We start from the raw sequence: 21,013 nt of genomic DNA, 5'->3' as shown, positions 1-21,013 counted from the left end.
CATAAAAACTCTAGAAACTCTCTGTTTGTTTAGGATAGCAGCTTCAGTATTAGCTTGGTGTGACATCACTTCCTGCCTGAGTCTCTCCCTGCTCACTTATAGCTCTGGGCTCAGATTACAGCAGAGAAGGGAGGGGGAGAGGGAAGAGGAGCAAACTGAGCATGCTTACGCCCGGGGCAAGGAGGTTTAAGCTGAAGGCAGGAAGTCTGATACAGAAGCCCATGAGTACACAATAGAAGGAAAGAAATGCAGTGTTTCTTTTGACAGAGGACTCAGAGCAGCACTACTTGGATGGTTTACTGGTATATTTAGGTGGACCTTTCTGATAAGGCTTACTTAGCTTTAACCTTTAATTCTCCTTTAATACTCAATTTTTAGTGCTAAAATGTTTGATTCAGGGAAATGAAAACATATGAATGTTAGACTTTGCTAAAGAATTTAATAAAGTACCAGACAGAAGGTTAATGGTTAAATTAATGAATATTGCTTTGCAACATAGTATTTGTACCTGGATAGAGAACTGTCTGAAGGATAGACTACACAGAGTGTTGGTAAATGGAACATTTTCTAATTGGAATAGTATTGTTAATGGAGTACCACATGGGTCTGAGCATGCTTACGCCCGGGGCAAGGAGGTTTAAGCTGAAGGCAGGAAGTCTGATACAGAAGCCCATGAGTACACAATAGAAGGAAAGAAATGCAGTGTTTCTTTTGACAGAGGACTCAGAGCAGCACTACTTGGATGGTTTACTGGTATATTTAGGTGGACCTTTCTGATAAGGCTTACTTAGCTTTAACCTTTAATTCTCCTTTAATACTCAATTTTTAGTGCTAAAATGTTTGATTCAGGGAAATGAAAACATATGAATGTTAGACTTTGCTAAAGAATTTAATAAAGTACCAGACAGAAGGTTAATGGTTAAATTAATGAATATTGCTTTGCAACATAGTATTTGTACCTGGATAGAGAACTGTCTGAAGGATAGACTACACAGAGTGTTGGTAAATGGAACATTTTCTAATTGGAATAGTATTGTTAATGGAGTACCACATGGGTCTGTTGTTGGCCATTTACTTTTAAACCTGTACAGTGAAAGAACTATCTCTATTTTTGCGCAAAACTTTATGTTCCAGTTTGACTAAATTGGAAGACTGGGCAGCAAACTGGCAAATGAAGTTCAATGTTATTCAGGGTTATGCACTTTGGTACAAATAACATAAATGAGACTTGTACACTTTGGGGCACATTTACCAAGGGTCGAATATCGAGGGTTAATTAACCCTCGATATTCGACCATCGAAGTAAAATACTTTGACTTTGAATATCAAAGTTGAAGGATTTACCGCAAATACTTCGATCGAACGATCAAAGGAAAAATTGTTTGATCGAGCGATTAAATCCTTCGAATCGAACAATTCAAAGTATTTTAATCCATCGATCAAAGGATTTTCCTTCAATCAAAAAAAGCTTAGAAAGCTTATGGGGAAGGTCCCCATAGGCTAACATTGTAGCTCGGTAGGTTTAAAGTGCCTAAGTAGGTAGTCAAAGTTTTTTTTAAAGAGACAGTACTTCGACTATCGAATGGTCGAATAGTTGAACGATTTTTAGTTCAAATCATTTGATTTGAAGTCATAGTCGATGGTCGAAGTACTCAAAAAAAAAAAACCTTCGCAATTCGAAGTTTTTTTACTTCGAATCCTTCACTCAAGCTTAGTAAATGTGCCCCTAAATGCTAGTTTGGGAGTATTCATAAATGAGAAGAATCTGGGGATTTTTGAGAATAAACTGTATAATTCTAGGCAGTGACATTCAGTGGCTACTAAAGCAAATAAAATGCTGTTTTACACAAAAAGGGCATCATTTTGCTTATTTATAGAAAGATGTAAGCCCTTATGTGGAGTATGTAGTGCAGTTTTGGACTGCGGTCCGTAAAAAGGATATTAATGAGCTGGAGAGGGTGCAGAGACGTACAATTAAACTGGTTAAAGCGACGGAGGATTAAACTATGAGGAAAGCTTGGGGTTGGTTTCTCTGGAGAAAAGGCACTTGCAAGGGGGACATGATTACTCTTTACAAGTATATTAGAGGACATTATAGACAGATTGGGGGATCTTTTTTCCTGGGGTCAACTATTGAGACTTGGGGAACTGAACTTTCTTTTGAGCAATGTATGTGGTTCTTCACAGGAAGGCCAATGAACTTGTGGAATTTCCTGCCGGGTGACGGCAGATTCCTTAGTGCTAATTAAGAGTTGCTTGGATAGCATAATAGCCAGTCATATACCTATGTCCTGAGGATGATGTATCTTCCCTCAGTGTTCTTCTCCGTTATTTGTGTTCATTTTTTGTCCCTTCCTTTATTCCCACTTCTTTTTTTCTGTCTCCCCTTTATATCCTTCTCTGTCCCTGTTTTTCTTTAATCTTCTTTCTCATTATCTATTTCTCCTTTCCTATACTACATATCTGCCCTCTCTTGTTTTCACCTTACAACTCTCTACTCCTTGTTATGTATCATTCTTTCATTTTCTCCTAAGCTTTCCTTTTTTTAAATTCCTTATGCTGCACATCACTCTCGCCTTTGGCCCTTGTTTCTCATGTCTTCTTCTCGCCCCCTTCCATACTACTGTATATTTTTAATATCTTCTCTTCTCCATGTTTCTCTACCCTCTACTGTACTGTTCTGCTATTTATATCCTTCTCTTTTACATTTTTTGCTTTTTTAATCTATTACGGGCAAGAGAAGCCTTGAGCTGTGACCTGGTCTTTGATCTTAATAAATGACATTTTCATTTCTTGCAAGGGGAGGCGCCACAACCCTGGTATGGGTCTAAGCTTCTCAAGGTGGTTGATGGGGACTGTGACTAAAGTATAAGGGAATTCTACTGGCTGCCTTGAGACCCCAGATCTGAGCCTACCATGACATATACCAGCATCATGGTAGGCCAGTCTGACAGTGCATAAAAATGTACAAATACTCTGGTTTTCAGAAACCTTTTACCACAGTTGTTCTCCATTATTCATTCTTGGTTCAATGTTAATTTACTCTGCCTTTGTGAATAAAACCCATATGTAGGTTGTTTGCAGCAGATGGAATATATTGGTTGAGGGCCAAATATAAGCAAAACATTTTTACCAGAAAACTATAAGAAATAAATAAATAAAACCTATTTGAGAAACAGATTTATTACACATTCCCTGCAGCCCAAGTGCATTTTTAGAGCTATGACAATTCTCCAGCTTAGAAAATGTTTGACAAATACAGCACATGTCAGGAAAACACACAGGAATCACATGGGTGACAATTTTACTCATGTGGTGCTTTAAATTTACCATCAAATACACACGTGTGACAGTTTTATTCCTATATCTCACTGCAATGTAGATGTCATCGTACCCTCTTATGTTATTTTAAGATTATGGTAATTGAATCTTTCCTTATACAAAACCATTATTTAACTGAAAAGTTGGAATATGAGTTACAAGCATGCACTGAATAGGGCTGGTTTATACATTGCACGCAGGAGCCAATGGGGTGGGAAATAACACTGAACTATTAATAATCGCTACAATAAGTGACATTTTCTAATAAAAGAGTATTTTATTAATAAAGGATACTGGCATGAAATGCAGATTGCTGGTATCCAATGTTTTTGAACTTACCGTATATACTCGAGTATAAGCCGAGTTTTTCAGCCCCCAAAATATGCTGAAAAACTCTACCTCGGCTTATACTCGGGTCAAGCGCAAAAACGGTCGCCGGCGTCTAAGAATAGTCACCGGCATCCAAGAATAGTCGCCGGCGTCCAAGAATAGTCTCCAAGAATATTCACCGGCGTCCAAGAATGGTCGCCAGCATCCAAAAATGAGACACCTCCAATGGGAGCAGAAATCCTCAATTTTTTGATTGAAACTTACCAGAAGCTGCTGCATTTCTCACCCTCGGCTTATACTCGAGTCAATAAGCTTTCCCAGTTTTTGGAGGTAAAATTAGGTACCTCGGCTTATACTCGGGACGGCTTATACTCGAGTATATACGGTAATTTAATTAAATGCCATCAGTGTAGGCCCTCTAGCTGGATTTTTTACATTCTTCACATTATCTGGTAACCTTATTCTATATTGCTCAGGTCCTTGTAATCAAAATGCCTGGGAAAGACACAAAGGTGGAGTTAGCCTGACCTTGAAGCTGAGATTGAGTGAGGTGTTAGGATAAAGCAGAGTATCATCTAAAACCAAGCTCACAAATACCTTAATGCAAGTTTCAGATTTTAACTGTTGTAATTCGTTTTGTCGTCAGTGTGATTCCATTTTCTGGATTCCCCATTATTTAAGCAAGCACATTGAGTTCATCCGAACTCTAAAAACATACCTTCTGATTCAGTTGTGTTGACAAAATTGTGTGAGTCAAAAAATGGTACTTCCAATTCATAAACTGGGCATTGGTCACCGGACAATGAAAGACCCATTTGTACCCAAACCTGGTATTCATAAAACTGGAGCAAGGCTTTTGTGAAAAACATTCTTATTACAATATTAGTTCATTTTTTACGTCACCTTTTGTGAATACTTACCATATTTGCAGCATATTTATGGAAATACACTTAAGCTTATTAAATACACTTCTAACAGCTACGCACTTGTTACAGCAATTTGCATTTACACGTATGTGGTGGGCAGCATTTTTGAGCAATCCTCGCAGTATTGGTTAATCCTCAGTAGGAGGAAAGTGCTTAGCACACAATACAATGCAATTATACTGTTTTAACAATAATACAAAGGAAACTGAAATGCACCCTACCATTGTACTGAAAAAAAATGTCATTCACATTTTTCATTGAAATATTTATCATGAGCAGTTTTTACATTTCCAATATAATTGCATAAAAGAAACATTTTTAGACTTTCTTTATGGCTGCATATTTATAATTTCTTTTTTATTATTATTATTTTCTTTTATTATATACACTGCACATTTAGGGAAACTATAAAATGCCCAATATATTTTCCAATAGCCAGTAGGAAAAACTGCTGAATATTTCTTCTATTATAACTTTTATTGCACTTCCCATTTAGGAACTTAGACATGGGCATCAGGGTCTATTGAAATGCCTAATGAACACATTAGAATGGATCAATTGCATTTGTATTCACTTTTTAAAGCAAGTCATTGTATTTTTGTGATTTCAACATACATTTCTGGATTGTAATCGGTTCTGTGCAATAAACAAACCATGCATGTGAAACTTTTCAGGACAGATATAACAACTTCCATAGTTTGTTTTTGATGTCCTGTAAGCTTGTATTTGCATGTACAGTATATAGAAATACTGATTCAGTTGTCTTCAACATTATCATATTGTTTTTCGTGTATGTATGCTGAGCCCTCACTTGATTTTTCCACGAATCATAAATAATTGTCATACCTTGTTTTATTATAAAGTAGTTAACCACTGGTAATGCCACCATTGGTTATCATGGGATCCCATACTACTAAACAGGGCACACCTCCCAGAGGAAGCCCCTTATTAACACACTAGTCACCTGGGCCTTCTCGTGGTGGGACCAAGGGTCGGGCCAAGCCGATAAGGCACCCTAGGCAACCGGCTGCTTCCCCACCCCGTGTGAGCGTAATCGCCAGTGCTCGTGCGCCATAACAAGAGATGGGAGGAGGGGAGAGTAACAAAGGGGAAGGGCAGGGGAGGGAGGGGAGAGTTTTAGAGGAAAGAACCACCTGGACTAGGGGTAGGCAGAAGACTTTTGAACAGGTACCCCCCCCAGCACCCCCACATCTTTGCACCCTAGGCCCCTATTTCTGGCCCTGGTGGGCCCTGCCAACAATTAAATAAATTGCTCCTTGCATGCATGGTCATACCTCTTATCAGCCCCTGCCCTTCACATTTAAGCAAAAACCATGCCCATGATTTAACCAAACTCTGCCCCTTCCACAACCTGCAAATTATGCTTTTCCATCTCCATCAACTAATCCAAATCTATGTGCACGCAGACAGCTGTAAGAGAAAATGTATCTTAATAGAACTTAAATTCTTCAGGTTTATTCCAGAAAACGGATTGGAAACAAAAAAAGCACCTGCTGTGCAGGGTTCAGTATCACCCTATAGAAATGTCGGTGTTGAAAGGCACCTGTGCATCCTGCTGACTATAGACAGATTTCCTTGCTTTTATATGTCTTTACTGGTAAAAATAGCAAAATCTATTTAAAAAGCTTTATTATGAAGTCATTTTTCAACTGCAATCCTTTAAAGCAGACATATCCCTTAATGGTTATCCAGTGCCATGAATCAGCAAGCTTGAAATTGACCTGTTTTACATTTTTTTGTAGACTATTAGTTAACCTCTTGATGTTTTGATCTTGACGCCACTATATACATGGTACAGCATAGATCAAGAATTACTTATAGTTTTAAAACATGCTGCTTCACATGATAATAATTTGGAAGATGCCAGGTCCCACACATTCCAGATAATAGATCCCATACCTGTAGTAGCACAGAGTAGCTGTCATGGTGTAAGTGTTAGACATAGTAGCAAAGGTTATTAATACTTTTTTATAGACTTGCCACATCTCTTGCCTGAAATATCTCAGAAAGACCTTTCTGAGAACAGTAGGAGGCTTTACACATAGTTTGAGCATGAAAATGGTTTCTTGGAATGAACAACGAGATTGGTAAGGGTCATTTTCTAGTGTGTATATAAAGGAAAGCAATCATGTTCCGTACGATGAGAATCAGAGGAGGCTAAGAGCACACAGTAGGGATGGTTTGATAATGTACTTCGTCATTTAATCAGCCCTCTTTAATTAGAACATCATTTCAATTCAAACTCTTTCTCCAGCTCATAGAAATATTCGCAGCCAAATGATAGAGACAACTTGTTTTGATGCCAAAACTTGGTTGCATACCAAAAGCCAAGGTCTGTATTGTGGGGTGCTGTACCCTTTAATTATAAGTTGTGTCCCATAAACAGTGGTTTATATTTCTCTGGTGCACAGTGTTAGGGACCTAAAAGAACTCTAAAAAGACTAAAATAACATAAAGCCATAAGACGTGTTCCTAATGTTTTTGAAATTGAAATAAAATATCTGCCTGGGGTTTCTAGCGTTACACAGCAATTTTTGCAAAAGACTGTTGCCCTTCTGTTTCCTGTAATTGCAAAAAATAGTTTGTGCTCAATCCAGTGATGCAAATAACTGAGTAATTGCAACATGTTTATATAAGGCAATCTCCTAACCTATTGCTGACATTTTTTTGTGAATGCCACTATATTTCTTTTTCTCTTTACTCCTCCAGTGACATACAGGGCGGTGCAGAACAAACCAGCAAAGGCAGTCGATCAAAAGTGGCTTCACGTTTTCCAAAATTATCACGCAGTCACCAAAGAGAGTCCCGGAATCTGGAGCCTCAGAGTGGAGACCTTTGACCTCTGCGTTTCTCCAACCCAGTAATTGCATCAGTTGGGGGATGAGAAGAACCATGTTGAATATAATGATGCCAAGGGAACATCAGCTCTAAAACAAAATATGGGTATTATATTTATAAAATCAACACCCCCTTTTTTATGAAATATCTTGGTTTGCCCTTGAAATGTATATAATCATGAGCAACCAGTGCTAAAATATAATGAGCAGGCCAGTGCTAAAATATGAGACTTTTTTTTTTTTGAAAGAGCCTGTTGTAAAAAATATAGAATAGTATAACATGCAGATGGAGCAGACTTTACGCTGCATTTATTGTACTATTAGCATTGCCACATATGGAAAAGTCAAACTGGCAATGCCAAACTGTTAGTTTTGCACCTATACAGTAACTTATAGCAGCTTCTGCCAGATTCCTGCAGGCTGACATGCTAAACATGCACATTGACTTTATTTGAATGAAAACTATAATTTATTTAAAATGCAAAGCATAATTATTTTGAAACATGCATTAAGGCAGCCAGGTTTGCTATATTCATGATTATATCAGCTTGCTTAAGTTTTGCATATGAGTTTACTAATTGGGATGCACAACTGGATTTAGAGAACTTAAAACCTTATGTGACAAAGGGAGGTGGGGACCCCAAAGTACAAGACTAGGGAGGGAGACCATTCAGCATTGTAATGCTTTAAATTAGTAGTCAGTGTGGTCAAAGAAAACTAGACATAAAAAAGGAAACTTGACCATAAATGGTCTTTGTATTGGTCAAATGATTTAAATAGTTTTAGGGGCAGATTTACCTAGAGTCGAATATCGAGGGTTAATTAACCCTCGATATTCGACCGTCGAAGTAAAATCCTTGGACTTTGAATATCGAAGTCGAAGGATTTTGCGCTATTCCTACAATTTTAATCCATCGATCGAAGGATATTCCTTCGATCAGAAAATTGTTAGGAAGCCTATGGGGACCTTCCCCATAGGCTAACATTGGCCTCGATAGTGTTTAGGTGGCAAACTAGTTTTTAAAGAGACAGTACTTCAACTATCGAATGGTCGAATAGTCGAACGATTTTTAGTTTGAATCGTTCTATTGGAAGTCGAAGGTCGAATCAGACCATTCGAACTATTTTTCCTCTATTCCTTCACTCGAACTAAGTAAATGGGCCCCTTAGTGTTAGTGGAAATTCCCCCTAGCACAATGGAGTGCGTGCTCATATAATGTCAGTGCAGGGGTATTGCAGAGAGAAGGATCAAGAGCATATCCTTTGTTATACAGGGAATTTGTTTAGAATCTGCCTGCCATGAGCTCCCCTTAACAGTTACTTAATTATGGGTATACAGGTATAGGACCTGTTATCCAGAATGCCTGGGACCTGGGGTTTTCTGGATAACGAATCTTTCTGTAATATGTATCTTCATACCTAAATTCTACTAGAAAATCATGTAAACATTAAATAACCCCAATAGGCTAATTTTGCTTTTAATAAGAATTAATTATAGCTTTGTTTGGAAGAAGTACAAGATACTGTTTTATTATTACAGAGAAGAATCATTTTTAAAAAATTTGGATATAATGGAGGCTATGGGAGATGGTCATTCCTTAATTCAAGCTTTTTGGATATGGGTGATAATGGATCCCATACCTGTATATGTTTGCATGACTTAACCAAACCTTTATAAGGAAGGACTGTTATTCTTTTGCACTCTTCACTTCCTGTTCAGGAGTCTGTACTTTGCTGTGCTGAGGTAGGGAACAATAGAATGGTTGCTTCTGCCAAAGACACTGTCCAGTCACTTAGAATCGTTTCAATATCTGAGAACTTTACAACATGCTCTTTCACAAGACAAGTATTTTGTATATGTTAGTGCCAGGCTACCTGTTCATTTGTTGTAATCAGTATTATGATGATGCAATTATATGCTAATCTAATTTTGTATTCCGGTTCAGCAGAGCAATATCTCTTTAATATTCCTGGTTTGACGGATCTGCTCATTTTTATGGGCTTTGGGTCACCAGTTTAGTGCCTCGTTTACAGACGCTCTATGATCACTGCCTCTGTGGTTATGCTGTTACCCAGCTGTCTAATAGATGCAAATTAACAGTAAATTCTGATGCACATTATAGCTGCATCTTCTTTCATCTGGAAAGGTTTTTTTTCTATTTTGTAATAAGTAATTATCCATGGACAGAGCTTGATTTGAGCAAACACAAGAAATATTATGTACCTAATGGACCAAAGAGCTAATGCATGGATTCCTACAACTCTCTGGCCCTTTAAACTTTTTGATTTAATTATCAATTATGAAATCCAGATATTTAGGATGCACAGAACTCTCTAACCACTCTGCAAAAAATTCATTAAGCATCTTTTAACTCTGTTCAAACAGGGTTTTTTGTCACTTATATGCCCTAATGAACTGACATAAAGAAATAATACTGTAGGTTTACTACACACATTGTACAAAATGTATCTATAAGAAAATAAATGTGTTGTAAAAGCAAAGTGTGGTTTTTTTTTTCTCTTTTGATTGAATCTGACCACCAGTAGGTTGAACTGTCCCTGCAAATTGAAACTTTCAAGTTCTAAAGTTCTCTTATTCAAGCTGATAACCTTGGGATACATTGTTTTTGTAAAAGTATGGATACGCATCCAACCGAGCCTTTAAAGCTTTGTAGTGCAAGGGCATCATATAGTAAAATTGTAGCTTAGGTTAAAAAAGATGTATGACCATCAATTTCAACCTTTTATGTCAATATAAACCTGTCTAACTGCTAGTTGATCCAGAGGAAGGCAAAAAATTCCACTTGAAGCCTCTCCAATTTGCCTCAGATGGGGAAAATATTCTTTACGGACAGTGCCGGGCCATGCTGGGCAGGCGCCCTAGGCAGGCCCGGCTGTAGCATCGCCTATTTAGTGCGCGTGTGCGCGAATTTGCACTTCTGCGCATGCACGAATTTGCGCTTGCGTGCGCATGCGCAGAAGCGCACATATCGCGACAACTACATCGAGTCAGCCAGAAAAGAGAACCGGACTTGGGGTAGGCGACAGAGGAGGTACGTGCCTGGCGCCCTCCCAGCTTTGCGCCCTAGGCACGTGCCTACTCTGCCTACCCCTAGTTCCGGCCCTGTTTACGGACTCCAAGATGGTAATTGCACCAGTCCCTAGTAAATAAAGCATTAGAAAGTTTATTATATGGTCCCTTTATATATGTATACATAGTTATCCCCCTTAAGAGCCTCTTCTCCATCGTAAACAACCCCAATTCAAAACTGATTTCTTTCCACAACCTATACCAGCTTAGTTGCACCTCTTTGGGCTCTTTCTAATGCAACTGCACTGCATATTCTAGATGGAGCCATTGCTCTTTAAAGTGGAATCTGTGCCCCTTTTAATACAGAGAATAAGACCTTGTTTGTCCTGCTGACAGGTCTTGCTTGCTACAGCCACATTTATTATCTACAGGGAACCATAAGTCCATGTCCATAATGGATTTACCTAACATAGTCCCATTAAGTGGCTTGTATATCTTAAATCCTAGGTACAAGACTTTACATTTGCACACCCTCCCCTAAGTCTTTAATAGACACATTAAATAAATGTTGACTTAATACAGAACTCTGTGGGACCCTACTAAGATTGTTACTCTGGGTAGAGGCTGTACCATTGACAACCAATGCCTGGTTTGACCATCCACATGAATGGTCAAATAGCATTGATCAGCTGTTCTTTTTATGTATGTGCCCATCTACCTGTGCAAACAGTTGCTAGTTGCGTTGCTCTTTCTTCCGTTCAGCTGCAGAGGAGCACAGTAGTGGACGCACTCAATTATTGTGAAGGGGGCTGTACTCACACAGACACATGTACGTTCTGAATGCAGGTGAAATGCAACATGCTGCGTCCCACCTGCGTTTGGTGCTTACATGCGTCTGTGTGAGTACAGCCCCTTCACAATAATTGAGTGCATCGCAAGAAAAACCGCCCGTGTGTAAGAGCCCTAAACCACACACCAGAGCATTTTCTGACTGCAAAGTGCTGACAACTACACTGACAAGATTTCTCATTTAAGTCAGTGGGATCTTTGGAATTCAGTCACATGCTGTGTATTACATTATGAGTAAATAGAAAGGCAACTCAAAATACATTTTAAAAGAGTCCTTATTCCATGCTATTAAAAATCAACAGTGCACATTTTTGTAGGCTTAGTTTAGGCTTAGTTTATGACACTGTTGTTTTTTAATTGCATGAAATAAAAGCTTGTTTTTACAATGTATTTTGGGAGGCCAATGGATTGATTGCCTGTCTATTTATTTGTCTTTAATCACCTCATGCTGTGGGTTTGGGGTGATCCACCCTAATTAACCGGTGGGTAGATTTTCTTTATCTAAGAGTTGCTTAGGCATATGTTTTGCTTTGCTAAGCATGTGGCTTAAGCCTAACTCTGACACAAATGGATAGATATTGAGTACATTAAATAACTGAACTGAACAGGATATGGATATTTCGGATTCATCTTCTTATTAGGTGCAAGACCGTCTGATGACCAAAAAGTCTTTTGAAATATTTAATACACCTGTCTCTCTGATGTCAAGTACCAAGCCGAGTGTCAAAGCTACAAGAAGATGACATTGGACTTTAATTAACTTCATAATTACTCATTAAACATCTGTATGCGTTTAGGCCACAGTCCAGGGTGTTAATTTTGTGCTTAAATTTCTATTCTAAACTACTTCCTCTCTCTAACTGTTTTTTAGATTTCTCATTAACATGGTGACCCTTAATTTGTTTATGTTGTTGTCCGTGCAGCAGAAATTGCTACAAAGGCAATCTCTGTCATGTGATTATTGAAAAGCTACCATATATTATTTTCCTTTTGTTTTATTCTTAACCTGCTGCTTGTTGAGTCATTGATCCAGTAAAGAATGGTCAAGATGTAAAATCTCAACAGCAAAAAAACAACTTCAAATTGTCCAAGCCTTTCAATGTCTAATTCATAATACAATGTAATCCTAAAATAAAATTCTTCTTGAGGAAGGTTGACCACATATAAAATGTTGTAAGTGTCCTGAAAAATTAAATGTTTGCACATATTCAACAAAGTTTTGATACCATATTAATCATTATAATCAGTATGTAGTCAAATAAACAGCTAAAAGGGAAGAACATGGATGTGTATTGTTATATGTATTTGTTATAGGAACATCATCTCCCATAAATCCATTTTAAGTAAATAATTCAATGTTTAAATGTTTCTTAATAAACATAAGGTATAGTAATCCAAATTATAGAAAAAAAAGAACTTTTCCCATTTCATGTCACATAATTGATCCCGTACTTATATTGTGAATGAATAGAGTAATCTATTATAAGTAATTTAAAATATATATTGTAAATCAACTGCCCTGTATCTACTTTACTCATTCAATAATCTCTAAATTGAATACGCTTTAAATGCTTTCTTGGTGTTTAATACAGTTTTAGTCATATTATCAAAAAACTTTCTTCAAATATCAGATAAAGTCAGGGACAATTAGAGGCCAATTTATTAAGCATGTTTATATTTTAATAAGCGTTAACCAAAATCTTTTCCGCTTTAGAACAGTATATTCCAGCATGACATTCAATTGATTAATCCCCATGTTCGCTTGCCTCAGGGATTCGGAATGATGGTCGACTACCCAAAGCAGTCAAGCACATTCAGAGGAACGGACATATTGTGTCGCTAATTCATTAGACTGTGTGTTATTCTTCAATGAGAATTCAGTGTTCATTTTTTTAGTATAAATTAAATATGTTTTAGATTTTGATTTAATCTTTTAGAATAAAAAAAGTTAGCTGTTAACAGCTAGTGGAAACTAGCTGTTATAGCAGCAAAGGGAAGACCATTTTTATGCCCTTGGTTTTCGGAATGAGATGTTGGACATGCGTCAACACTTCTGTCCATATAGTCTATAGAGCTTTCCACCCATATGAAATGTAATGAGTAGATGAATATAAATATGAACTCACAATGGACTTTTTTAACTTTTATTTTTTTATATTATGTTTTTATATGTAGTTAGATTTGTATCTCTACACCACTGGTAACAACTTAGACATATTCAGGTGGGCTGTTTTTACACAAGTCATTGAATGCCAAGGTCACTGTTATTATCATCATGCTAACAGAACAGGTCAGTATTCTTTGTAATGTCTGATTTTCAACATTCATAAAGAAAAAGGTTTCTACAGAGACCCATCTTATAAAACCTAGTCAGGTTAAACTGGTTGACCCAAAACTCCTGGGTCCTGTGGGTTTACCCTCAAGTTGGGTGAGTTCCAGCCAAAAAGGTGAGCCTATAGTGGCTGATAGCACCCATATTTGAGTCATACGGGGGGGGAGAGGCGAGATGCAGGTCATAAAGTAGAAGAATAAACGTTTGAAGTTTTATACCTGGCTGCATTCCTTTGAACTCCGGTGTGCGAGGCCAAACGATACATTTTTCATGAAGTAGAAGAGAACTACTTTTTATGGCTAGGCTAGGTTGGCTGCATGTTGTGAAAAAATGGGTTAGGACCGAGTTCAGGTTAAAAGATTTCTTACCTCATCGCTGTTTTATACCACTGAGAACTGTAATTATGATAATGGAACATTCTGTTGGTATTCAAAGAACAAAGCAGATTTTCTTGTCCAGAAATGTTCCTAGGTGGTCCTACAAATAGATCATAAGAATTGAATTAGTAAAGCAAACTTTATGGAATTATATGAGGCTGTTTAAGAGCAAGAGGATCAAACTTAGCCTTGTTAAACTCTAGTTTTACTCCTACATAAATTTGTTTGTATACTGCTAGTGTATTGTTAATCACTGCTAATAGGATTTGGGTGTGGTATGCAAAGGACAGTGCTTTAATCTCCTTTGCATTGGGACATATATCTCACTTTTTGAAATTCTCCATCCATTAACTTGTACAGGCTCTCTTATAAAGGTAACTTCATTCTTTAAGTGGACATCGTGTGGCCCCTTTATACTAGAGACCAGACAAAGAGTATTCATGTCTATTACAAATGAAAACTTATATTTCTCACTATGCAGGGGCAACAAATTCTAGGTTTAGATGTGTATCTGGGATTCTCTACCTTGATTTGATCAGACCAGATGGACCGACAGTTGCACACTTCCATCTACAGAAACTTATATGGGTATCAAAACTATTGTACTAACTTCAGTTCAGCTAATTAGATGCAACTTATGGTAAAACAGTAGTTTTATTACACAAACCCTAGAATCTGATTTTCAAGCTGATAAATCTGACATCTCTCAGACAAATTAAAATCTGTCCTGTAAATGAGGCCTTAGGCTACCAAATGCAATTACTGCTCATTTACAGCTTCAGTGGTTAAATACGACTATTTAGCCAAGTTCCTATTTACACAAATTTCAAATTACTTTTTTTTTGTCATTTTATCTGGAGACTAATGCTAATTTCAGTACAGAATCCATTTGGCTGCTCTATTCTGCCATGGGATACAAATAATTATTTCTGTGGTTTTTAATCTCGGCTGGAGACATGCTTGTACTTATGTATAAAATATTTATTCTTTTTTAGACTTTGACGTGCTTGAAAATATTTGATTATACCTCAAACTAAAAACGTTATTCGGATAGGTTTGTTACTTTGGGTGTAGCAGAAACAGAGGCCCTGTGCAATTAGCGCAGAGGATTCCTTTATTCACAGAGGCAAAGATGTGAAGCATTGTTGTTACTGTCGTTAGGCAGGTTTGATGCTTCGTTAATTGTGACATAATAAAGGAAACCCACAACAAAGTCCTATAGAGAAATGTCATCTATGATGAGCTGAATCTGCATGTGTCTTACCTCACACTGCTAGACAGATCCCCCCAAATGTATTAAAACTAGATAGAAAGACATCATTGAGATCTGTGAGATCAGAAGCCATTAGGATGATATCTCACAGGTGTGGACAGATTTAAGCATGTGCCTCTTCTGTCCCTTGTTCCCCCACCAGCACGATCTTTCTCCCCCGTGCATTGTCACATTGTGCACACGCTGGGGAGGGGGGTGGCCTGGGTCTTAGCATTGCCACCAGGCTTGGATGCTGAAACTGCACACTGCCAAATAAAAGATTTCACAGATTACTTTGGTTTCTGGGGTACACTATATTACCTCCATGCTCCCCTTAGGGACTACCCTTTAGGAATATAAAAGTGACTAGTGTGGATATCAGGATTTTAGATTAAAATTATATATATATATATATGGGTTATGTATTGTATAAAATGCAATGATTATAGAATAGGACACTGCCACACAACAGCTGTGTTAGACTCTACACTTCAAGGTTAGAGGCCTTTCTACTAATTAGGATTGTAGAATGTTTACATAGAACTAAGAATACATCTGTTGTCTCATGTCACAAGTATTCCCAGTGCAAGGTTGAGAAAGACACTTATAGCCTCAAAAATACACCCACTGCACAGATACCATTCTGGACACTGTGCTAGCACAGCAAATGTACTTATTTGGACTATACTTAGGTCAGGAAGAATTGTACTAAAATGGACAGAGAGGCATAGTTATGTTAAACCAAGGACGATGATTGGATGTCAAGGGATCAGCCCCGTGAGCAAGAAATGGTTAAAAGGTTGCATGTAATATTACTAAAATGTCCCCCAATGTCCTCACGAGCTTTCAGGACATGTGAGCTATTATTTAATACTCTGTATTGTAATACTCTGTATTAACGTATACCTCAAATAAAGCTGTCTGGTTAATTTCCTGAGAGAATCTGTTTGGTTCAAGTCAGGCCCAGGGGGAACTTCGGGGCCAGGCTCGATTTGAGTAAGTATTTATTCAAATCCAAGAGGGACTTACTCATCGTGGCTGAGAATTTCATATCCCTGGAGGACTATAGGAGCATAAATCCAACAACTAGGTACATTGTTCCTTCATTCATTTCTCTAATAACATCATTCCATCTCACTTTAAAGGAGAAGGAAAGCTACCAAAGCAGTTTATTGCCAATAGATTAGACTTTCCGGCTCCTTTAAACCCACTAGTTCTAAATGTATTTTTTTTTTTAAATTTTGCATAAGGTCACCAGTCACCCTTTTTTTTTACCCGCCAGAGGTGCGAACTAATACTACCACACTACCACTGAGAGATACAATCATCTTTTTTAAAAAGCCAGTGCTAGGTCACCTGCACCACAAGGGAGCTCCCAGTGTGGGCTGCCATCTTGCACTGCGTACATGCGCATAATAAGTGAGTCTCACAGGCTGATGTCATGTGCAGAATAGTCGAGTTGCGGTACCAATATGGCTAGCAACCTAGCATTAGTGGGGGCAATTGAAAAAAAATATATGTTGAGTGCTGTTGAAAAATACATGTGCTTGTATTTAAAAAATATTATATTAAAATTATTGTCGTGTTTCTGCTTCTATATCTATGGGTAAATATAACTATACCTATATTGTGTCACTGCCAGGGTCACCATATGAAATCAAGGGGCCACATACAACAACATTTTCTGGGCCCTACCTACCACCACAGGCCCTGCCCCAGACCCCACACCACAGTAAAAAAGCCACACAAACATGGGCTTTAAAACATGAACGCTAATAACCCATCGGTGGCCAAGGTCCCTCCTAAAAAATTGGTGGTCAGGGCACCCCATCAAAGTTTTTAAAAACTTCCCTGGTGGCCACCCCCCCACAAATTAAAAAAACAGTTGGTGGCCATGGTCCCCCCAACAAGTTAAAAATAAATTGGTGGCCAGGGGCCCCTCATAAAAGTTCAACTTTATTGGTGGCCAAAACCCCCCTCCCCCCACAGAGGCTCTATTGAAAATTAGAAGAAAAAAAAAACCATTGGTGGCCAGATGTTTAATAAAAACAAAACAAACAAACATTGGTGTTCAGTGGAAGTTACCTTAGGTTCTTCTTCCTTGTTCTCAGCAATGGCAATGATTTTCTTTGATGGCTTCGGCTTCATTCTCTGCTTTGGGTGAGTAAGGAGGTGAGAGTAGTGTAACAAGCAGTTTGTTGAGTTCCTGGAGATAAAATACAGAAATGTAGGGTAGAGTTGTATAAAGAGTAGATGCATATGGTATGCATACAGACTAATAATAAATTAAGTGAAGCTCACCAGTAGACAAACATGGGGTCCCTAAACATACATCCCAGTCTTATAGGGGGAAATTGATACAAAAGATTGCAGCAGGCACTCACAAATCAATTAGAATTCTTAATGAATCAGATGAAAGTTGGGTGCAGGACTGGCCATACCAGGGATGACTTTGACGTAGTTGGCCAGCTTAAATTTATTGCAATATTTGGACAAACTATCCCTGTTTTGTTTAAAGGGGAAGGCATTTTTTCATAGCACATAATGTCTCAATGTCCTTAATATACTGTATTGATAATGGGTTGACCAGTTGTACTAGTCAATGTGTGACTAGTACAACTGAAAGACAATCAGAATTTAACCATGAGTACCGCAGCCTTAACTTTACCATGTGAAGTGTACTTTCTGTTTATTACCATTATTATTTTTCCATTGTGATTATGTGCCCCCCTTCTTTTTATTCTCTAAGGTGTATGAGCAACCATATGTGTTTGTTTCTAGCAACAAGGCCAGCTGCCTGCCGGAGATTTGAGGTTAAAGCTTTGGAAAGATAAATAGAGTGGTGTAGAATATATTAGAGGCCCACATTGACTATTTTGGAAGCTGCTAATGTCCGTCATAGTAGGTACATGTAGTCTGGTTTAATTTCATTTAACCTTTAAATAAATGCAAGGAGGTTAATCAGTTTTAAAGGCTGGTAATAACCCGCTGTGAAGGCTGTTGTAGTATAACAGAAGCGAGTATAGGATTTAATTAATTTGATTCATTAATTTGATTCATTTTTTTTACACATGAAAAAGTATCACAGAGCTGAAAAGAAATCTTCACAAGCATTGTTATGCAGCATTTTCTCTGGCTTGACTGGAGCTCAGCATGGTGAAGCTAGTTACCGCGTTAAGTCTGTTTTTTTTTTTTGTTGAAGCAGGTACCTACTGAACTGATTAGCATTTCATCATTGACTGCCCTATCATGACAAATATTTGTTGAGCTATGCCAATACTGGCTGAATTGAACTGCACCCTTTATGTGTAAAGCCGACATGAAGATGTGTAGATTAAGGGATTTGTTTTACTCTATCAAGTGTTCATTGCATTTGAGCCGCTACATGTAGCATTGTATTCTTCTTTATGCCTTAACTGAAATGTGGAAATGCTGGCCTGTGAATAAAATATTTTTTCCCATCTCAGTGCATGAAATTCCGTACAGTAGGCTGCACTGAACTAAATTAGCTTTAGCTTAGCATTGACCAAAGTTTCTTATAGCGGATAATCTTCAAAATCTTTCACATTTTTAGTAATAAAGAATGAGTCTTGAAATTATACTATGGCTTTCCAGAGCAATGCCATTATGGTGAGTAATGACACTGCAAATGGGAAGATTATACCATAGTTTTCAACTTGTGCTTGATGAACTGTTTCATCTAAGTTTATCACAAATGACCTTGTTCATTACATCCCTGTCACTAACTAAGCTATGTCGATCACATCCTGCAATTATTGCTGCCATAATAGGACATCATTTAAAGACATTATCAGTATTATAAAAAATAAGTGACAGGGAAAATGCTGGACTGAACTATTTTGAACTATACAGTATAGTAAGCCACCTTAAATACTGAAATAGAACCATAATATTTTCCAGATCTAAAATGAGGTAAACAGTTTTTCCAATAATTAATTCATAATATGCTTTTTCACTCTAACTAAATTCAGCAGTGGAATAAAAACTAGGGATGCACCGAATCCAGGATTCGGTTCGGGATTCGGCCTTTTTCAGCAGGATTCGGATTCAGCCAAATCCTTCTGCCCAGCCGAACCGAATCCAAATCTTAATCTGCAAATGAAAATTATGGGCAAGGAGGGAAATTGCTGTATTAGATTATTATGCTTGGCTCAAGAGAGGGGTTTTTCAGAATGGAGGGTTGCGAGCATAAGGCTTTGATTAGACAGGGATCGGCATTGCGGAGAAGTTTGGCAGGAATGGGATCAAGTGGGCAGGTAGTAAGGTGAGAAAGTTTTGAGACTTTCTCATCAGTGATAGGAGAGAAGGAGCACAAAAGAGACTGGGGAGTGTGGGGAAAGGGTGGTGAATGTCTAGGGGAGTTTAATAGTGTGATGTCAGTTCTGAGGGTGTCTTGAGCAGAGACAGATGTGCACAAAAGGAGTGGGAAAGGGGAAAGAAGAGTGTTAAAGGTAGAGAAAAGTTGTGCAGGTTTTTTTTTTAGAAAAGGAGTTAATGAGTGTAATAAAGTATGTATGTTTGGCTAGGGAAAGGCTGGTGTTATAGGAGCGAAGGGCAGATTTATAGCTCCAGAAGTCCGATTTCACTGATGCTCAAGTGCACCTGATTGTCTTTGGAGAGCTTCTTTGGAATAGCAGGGGGTGAGGAGGGAGTTAGTGAGAGTTGAAATGTGAGCATATCAGAGAGGGGAAACGGTGAATTAGTAAAATTGGAAATGGAACAGAATCTGGTAAATATAAGATCCAGAGAGTTACCATTGGAGTGAGAGTCTGAGTACAGATATAAGCCTAGGGAGGCTGTTGGTGAAAGAAGTTCAAAGACAGCAGTGTTATTAAGATTGTGAACAAGTATATTAAATTCACCTAATATGATAGATGGGGTGTTAGATGAATAAGGAAGCCAAGCAGCAAAGTTGTCAAAAAAATGTGAGGTTGGTACAGGAGAAAAGAGCCTAATGCAGTGAGCCTCAAATGAGGGAAATTACAGCAATAAAACAGGTGGAAGAACTTTAAAAGTACGGCGGGGAGAGAGAAGCAAACCTACCCCACCTCCAGCTCTGTTTCCAGGTCTTGAAGTATGAGTAAGTTGTAGGCCCCCTTAGGAGAGGGCAGCAGGTAAAGCAGTGTCGGTAGGAGAAAGCCAGGTTTCAGTAAGTGAAAGTAGGTTGAATGAATTGGTAAACAAATGGTCATGTATAGCAGTGAGTTTGTTGCAAACAGATCGGTCTTCCAGAGAGCACAGGAAAGATTGAATAGCTAGGACCACCCTTAGAAGTGGAGATGAAACAAACTGTCATCTATGCACAATCCTATCATCCAGACATTATTCAGAGAATAACAGGTGTACAGTAATATGTAAATGTAACAATCTCACCTCATAGTGCATGGTCACAGCTACAGTTCCAGGACATAAAGCAGTGGTCCCCAACCAGTGGCTCATGAACAACATATTGCTCACCGACCCCTTGGATGTTGCTCCCAATGGCCTCAAAACCGGTGCTTTTTTTTTTTTGGTTGTATAAAAACATGGTATACTGGCAATTAGAGCTTCCTGTAGACTGTCAGTCCACACAAAGGCTAACAAATAGCCAATCACTATCCTTATATGGCAGCCCCATGGACTTTTTTCATGCTTTGTTGCTCCTCAACTCTTTTTACATTTGAATGTAGCTCACAGGTAAAAACACTGGGGACCCCTGCCATAGGGTTTAATCCTC

The 21,013-nt window shown here is 38.2% G+C and overlaps 1 protein-coding gene and 1 long non-coding RNA gene across 3 annotated transcripts in view; one reads left to right on the top strand and one right to left on the bottom strand.

Moving 5' to 3' along the window:
* The window catches only part of snx29.L (sorting nexin 29 L homeolog), a 290,583-nt gene extending 282,275 nt beyond the window's left edge, over positions 1–8,308 (top strand). Inside the window, exon 21 of one of the 2 annotated variants that reach the window (XM_018236316.2) lies at positions 7,308–8,308. In XM_018236316.2, the coding sequence (XP_018091805.1) occupies positions 7,308–7,437 (130 nt within the window). In that variant the 3' untranslated portion in view covers positions 7,438–8,308. The remainder of the gene's footprint in view (positions 1–7,307) is intronic. The other variant, XM_041575891.1, reaches the window with a different exon arrangement.
* Positions 7,306–17,621, bottom strand: LOC108701534. Its single transcript, XR_001933192.2, has 3 exons — positions 17,362–17,621; positions 14,016–14,124; positions 7,306–7,525 (listed from the first exon to the last, which is right to left on the bottom strand). It is a non-coding gene; the product is annotated as an uncharacterized LOC108701534 (long non-coding RNA).
* Between the last annotated feature and the right edge of the window lie 3,392 nt (positions 17,622–21,013).

Source organism: Xenopus laevis, chromosome 9_10L (genome assembly GCF_017654675.1).
Source record: "Xenopus laevis strain J_2021 chromosome 9_10L, Xenopus_laevis_v10.1, whole genome shotgun sequence".
NCBI lineage: Eukaryota > Metazoa > Chordata > Amphibia > Anura > Pipidae > Xenopus > Xenopus laevis.
This window is presented reverse-complemented; position numbering and strand designations above follow the sequence as displayed.